Source organism: Apteryx rowi, unplaced genomic scaffold (genome assembly GCF_003343035.1).
Source record: "Apteryx rowi isolate R43461 unplaced genomic scaffold, aptRow1 scaffold_65, whole genome shotgun sequence".
Taxonomy (NCBI): Eukaryota; Metazoa; Chordata; class Aves; order Apterygiformes; family Apterygidae; genus Apteryx; species Apteryx rowi.
In genome coordinates this window covers 1,074,681-1,080,814 of record NW_020450927.1, presented here as the reverse complement: position 1 = coordinate 1,080,814, position 6,134 = coordinate 1,074,681, and the positions used below count along the sequence as shown (strand labels likewise).

The 6,134-nt window shown below is 41.8% G+C and overlaps 1 protein-coding gene across 1 annotated transcript in view; it reads left to right on the top strand.

Annotated features, from left to right (window-relative positions):
* Positions 1-1,210: 1,210 nt before the first annotated feature.
* Positions 1,211-6,134, top strand: part of LOC112975036 (quinone oxidoreductase-like protein 2) — a 68,161-nt gene continuing 63,237 nt past the window's right edge. Inside the window, exon 1 of the mRNA XM_026084649.1 lies at positions 1,211-1,313. Coding sequence (XP_025940434.1) covers positions 1,211-1,313 — 103 coding nt within the window. The remainder of the gene's footprint in view (positions 1,314-6,134) is intronic.

Below are 6,134 nucleotides of genomic sequence, written 5' to 3'. Positions count from 1 at the left end.
GTTCTGGTGTCCAAGAAGGAAATTGGAGGGGGAAGAAGAGAGATGAGAAAAGGAGGAGAAAGTTCTCTTTCAGTGAAGATTATATTTTTGCAATGTCCCTGGTTTTCTTTTGTCATTGTGCCCCAGAAAGTAAATCTATGTGAATTAATGCAGCATTATCCTTTCTGCTGTTTTTTTTTTTTAAGCCTACGCTGCAGTATTACCCTGATCTTCTCACGTCAGACGCGGCAGGGCATTTATGCCCGGAGCACGTTCCCCAGTCCCTGCTGCGGCAAATATTTTTCCACCACAGATATTCCTGGCGGTAGCACGCGGCGAGCCATAGAGCCATGTATTCTTGTCCCACCCTTTCCCCAAACCACATGGGAATGCATATAGCGTGCGCAAGGAGAACTGACCCCTTTCGCATTGGGAAACAAAATCTACATATTGAAGATATTGAACTCAAAATCTCCATTTTTTTCAGAACATATTGAGGTAGTGCAATTTATAGCCATAATGTATGAGCAAGAACACCATAGAAAGGCTTTTGTTCCTTACTAAAAGTACTAATGACTTAAAGTATCATTGCCCTTCTTGATCTCTTGATGTCTATAAAAGCAAAGCTCAATTTTGTTGGGCAGAAAGAGGCCAAGGAGAACAAGCTTTGCCCACTATTCCCCACTCTATTTTAGCCCATAAAAGATATACACCACGTTCTTCCTTATTGTTTCAGAACAACTTCAAACACGCCTAACTTTCTTACAAGCTTTTCCCCCACAGCTCTCATTGCTAGGGCTATTGGCAAACCACTTTTTTCGTCGTTTCTGTTCTCCATACTTGCACAGTTCAGCCCAAAAACCATTCGTGACTTCCCTCCCTAGATGCAAGTTGCCACGCACAGATCAGTTATACAGAAATACAACGACTTGCCATAAAGAAATCATCTGGGAAACAAACAAACATATGGAGCTCAACTCACTTATAAATATCTTCAAAAGGAGCACTGGAAACTTTCCACCCTGGCCTGATGATGCACAAGGCAGAAATGGTGGGGAGTGGCAAGGGAAGAGGCAGCGAGAGCAAGGTTTTTTTGTGTCACAGTTTTGTTTTCGCCTTTCCAAAAAGCAAAAACAACCAGGAAATCCTCCCGGTTCGGTATCCCAATGGCAACACATCAGAGCAACGCAAGGCCGCCTCTTCCTGTTCCCTCCTTTCACGGCAAGCAAGGATGGGGCAGGATGACGCCGAAGAGAGGAAGGAGTCCTCAGGAGAGGACTTCTCGCTTACGGCTCCCGCCCGCGCCCCTGACACGGCGCTGCTGGCGCTGCAAGGTAACCTGCAACTTGGAGACGCGGGGAGCAGCCGCGTAGTCTTCCCGTCGTGCTCTTGCCGTGGTTCCCAGCAGCAGCCACCGAAACCCTCCTTCTGCAAGTATCTCGGTGCGGTTGCGCTGTCACTTGCCCGGACCTGACAAGGAGAGCTGAAACCTGAGCAAAACCCAGTTTCTCCCATCTGAAAAACAGCCGAGCCTATTAACTCCTCCTGTTGCCTGTCCAAAAAAAACCTGGCGTAGAAGAAAACTGGGTATTATTCTGGGATAAGCTGTGGAATAGGAAAAAAAAAAATCTGGGATAAATCTGAGTTTTATCTTCTTATTATATAAACCCCCAAGGACTATACATCTAACGGCATCATTTCCTGAGATTAATAATAATAAAACAATCCTCAAGATAATCCGTAACAAATCACCTTAAGAGTTAAATGATGTTTGGGAGCGTGGGGGGGACGTGGATTAGTGTTAAAATATTTAATTCTTTAACTAGCAAGAAATCTAAGTTCTCAGCTTGTGTTATTTTTAACTTGACTTAACTTCTGCAGAAAGGGATTATATTCCTCTGCCACACACAGCAAGATCACCAAAGGAGGCCGAGCGTCTTGCCGCCCAACTTGTGGACCGATGTCCTTCACCCTGCTCTGTCAAAGCTTCAGCTGACATCACCGCCATCACGCATCAACACGAAATTCTGGATGCCAAAGTGCTTGAAAATAGCCAAATATTCTATAGGTACATACTCACACTTAAGGCAGGTTTAATTTTTGATATTTAAAATAAGCTTAAAGCACTTTTTAGATACAGAGCTATTAGAAACAAACTCTTTCAAGCTTCCTTGTCTTTCTGGGTCACTCAGGCTTACACAGAGGTTCAGCTTCCCATGCAGAGAAGGTATCAGCTCTTTTTGCTCTAGTTTCCTACTTGCTTTGTTTCACACGCAGAGAGACGTTCACTTAACCAGCTGAGAAACAAGGAATGCAATGTTCCTTACGGCAGACACCCTGATTCGCCACGCACTCGCTCACCGGACAGGGTGCAAGATCTCCACACGTTCCCTCCAAAATCCAAACCATTTTACAAATTTCAGTGTGCCCAAGTTAATGCATTTTTGTCAAATGGACTAAAACTCACATTTCCTGCCAAACCACTATGACATATTCAGATTTTAGGTCGTACACCCAATTTAATGGGTCTTAGTGGTTTGGGTGGAAATTCAGGTATGCACATTTTGAGAGAACGAGTTTGCAAAGCAGCAACAGCCAATTTGCAGAGGAAGGACCATGGAGCAGACCAGCTCTGTGTTTAGCTTTGCATCCTGAATTGCACCACAAGCAAATTCAAAACACATTAGTCACATGAGACTGTTGTTTTATTCTGCAGAAGCTCTGGTTATAAGGTGGTCTTGTGGGAGGGTTTGGTCATTCTGCTTTTTTTTTTTTTTTTTTTTTTTAAGCTTTCACTTCAGTTTACCATGTGGCTTCACAGGCAAAGAACTTCTTAAACTGCCTTTGCTACTGAAATCAGCGTACAGTGGAATTGCAAGCCTGCAGAAGGTTTTCCAGAAATAGCATTAAGATTTATACAGAGGATGACTGCTCATCAATTCCTTACTCAGTATCTTATTGTCACATTCAAAAAATAGCCCTACTTCTAGCCCTCGTTTCTCAAGCTGCTGATTTTTATCATTCTTTTCCACTGTCTCTCCCTTGTGCTCTTCTTTTCATGTAAGAACTACTAAATACAATCAATTGATGGATTAAATCATACAACCTTTCCCATTGTATTTACTGTCTCTTTCTACAGTAGAATAGTTCATCCCCATCCCATTCCAATCTATACAGATTCTAAGAGATTATATATTCCTGACACTAACAGGAGAGTTCACACATATGCATTCTTGCTTTCAGGCTGGGTGCAGGCTCAGGCAGACATAAGACATTCATTCATGTTTAGTCTGTATTTGAAAGACCTTCTCATAATCCCAACTGCAAACCATCAAGTGAATTACAGTTCAGTAGATTCCACAATGCAAAAAAATGCCATCAGTCTGTTCCAACACCAGTTTCCACTTCATCTTTCTTACACTTTTCAAAATTAACAGTGAAAGCAATATTAAAATGAGAACTTTAGCTCCTTTACTATTAAAGCTCTAACTTTTGTACTATTGAGTTAAGAGAATTTCTGAATGAACCAGGAAATGATAATTTCTGGGTAATTCTACCATGGGAAAAAAAAAAAAATCTCTGTTCTTGCATCTTTTTTATTATATGCAACGCAAAAGGATTCCTACTAAAATAATCGCAACCCAAGTTCCACAACATACACTGCTGGGCAAATTAAGCAGTATGAAATCCATCGCAGCCATACAGAAGAGATCAGTGATGCACAGAAAAACAAGAGAGTAAGGAATAAACTCGTATTTAAAGCTCAGAAACATAGAGCCATGAATGACATGAGAAACATGACGCCAAGTAGAGAGGAAGGGGAAGGGGGGGGGGGAACCAGCATTATCTCAGCATCTTGATTTCAGAGATTTTTAAAGGAGTACAGCAGATGCAAGGAAATTCGACTGCAGCTTCTGACAGAGCTGGGTCAAAACGCTGCCGTTACCTGGCCATACAAATTTGACAATTTACACAGAGCTCTTGAAATCTGACAACTAGAAAGCTGTAATTTAGCAAGGGCAGTTATTTTTGAGCCTTTAGCGCAGGAAAAAGCTGAATTTAGCTCAGGGAAGAGCTGGCCATTGCCTGTGATTGTTCCAGAAGGTAACTGCCAATGTCAAAAGATTCATACAGGCTCTTTTAAGCTTTTAAAAACGAGAGAGACAAGCAGGAAATTAATCGCTTACATATGCTTATCCTTTTTTAAACTAGTCTAATTATAGCTTCCAATCCCACAGCAACTTTCAGCATTAACTGCATCCAAATTTTCAGTTTGCTCACCCTTCTTCCTCCGCTCTTGCCTAATTTGCTCCCTCCTCTCAGACCCTACTCAGCCTGGAAATCTCGTTTTCAAAGTTAATTCTCTCCCTCCCTTTCATCTGATAACAAGCCTCAGGACTGCGCATTTAATCGGGCTACCAGCAGAAACGCCCAAGTGAATCTGAATGTTTTACGTGTTTACAGCCTCAGGAATAATTAGTGCTTATTTGCTTGGCGGTAGCAGGGGAGAGCTGGTTAGGGGAAAGCAAACTGGGTTCCCAACACGCTCGATGTTATAACCAGCGTCTGGGAGCTTCAGGTGACCAGACACAGCGATGCTGAATACCCACCTGCAGCAATTAATAATGTAACACGGAGAGCGAAACTCAAGAAAGCACCAGACCCTGCAGGTAGGCGCAGCTATTCAGGATTAACGTGGCTTTCCTCTGACAGAGCTTCGCTCCGCTGGGAACCGGATCGGGAGAAATCCTGCCCAAACCGACGGGACATCCACCACACGCGATGGAAGGGAACGCACGACTCCCCAAAACTGAGAAAATCCCTCGACCCTTTGCTCCGTTAAGGCTCTCCAAGTGGAAATACGGACAGGATACTAAGAATTACTATTCTTAGTCCAGTTTGAAAGACAGAAAGTCTAGAACAGGGAACATTTCATTATCTTATGAAGAAACTAAACATAAATCTATGGCAGATCTAGGAAGGAAAGTCTAGTCCGCAGAATTGTCGGAGAATACCACTTGCACTCAGGGAATACAGAAATACCCTATTTTGTCATGTCAGAAAGTGGCAGCAAATTTATTTTCACAAAGCAAGGCAACTGTGGAGCAATAAAGGTAGCCTTGCTACAGTCCATTTGTTACTTGTATTGAAGAGTAGAGACAAAGATATAAAGAGGAAAAGTAAAGTTTACTTTTCACAGAAAAGTATCTTCACAGACAATTAACAAAGGATCTTAAAAATTAAAAGGGGGCTTACTAGTGGTAAGTTTACTTTTTAGATGTTAACAAGTTCAATGTTGTAAACAAAGAAAAGATATATTAAGGTTCCAAGAAACATCAGTATGAAGATACACATACAATTTAAGATTCTGCACTTTACAGAATCACACTGCTCAACTTCCCCTCCCTATTGCAATTTTCTGCCTGAAGAGGAAATAACACACAAAATTCTGTACTTAGCTGGAAGGTTTATAAGACCAATGAACACACAAGGCAAGGCCGTGATTTTTAAGAACATTAAAAGAGTTTCTGAAGACGGGATTCGGAAGGGACTGTGATAGAGGAATGCAGTGAAACTGAACTTGAAACAGTATTCCCATTTTCTTAAAACTAGACTACTTCTGACATACTTGTATTGCCAGATATTCATTTTTTGAGATGCTTTTGTTAGCAAATATGTTCTATAGCACTTCCATTGGAAGTGGCAGCGCAACTGTCGCCACATCAAGTCAGGCGATGAAATTACTGCTGAAGCTCATTTAGCCACGAGAGCTTGGCGTTGTATATTAGCTTTAAAGTCTGTACCAGTTCATGTGCGGCCTTTTACTGGAAAGGTTCCCACTGTATTATCTTTGGCATTCTCAAATATAAGATATTCCTTATGCTTAAAAATCCCCTGTGATATTGGAGATTCCTGTTAGACTGTCTTTATTTACCTGCCAAAGGAAAGTAATGGTAAGATGGTGCAACCATAAGCCTATTGCTTTTTGCTACTTGAGAGCTTTGACGTGACCACTTCAGCTTTCATTTAACAGCTTCTTGTATCCAACATCATCCTGCACTGTCTTCTGATGATATGGCAGCATTTTTTCTGGTGATGCAGCTGAAATAATGGGAATCATCATTCCAAACATCAACTAAAAGAAAAGGCAGTAT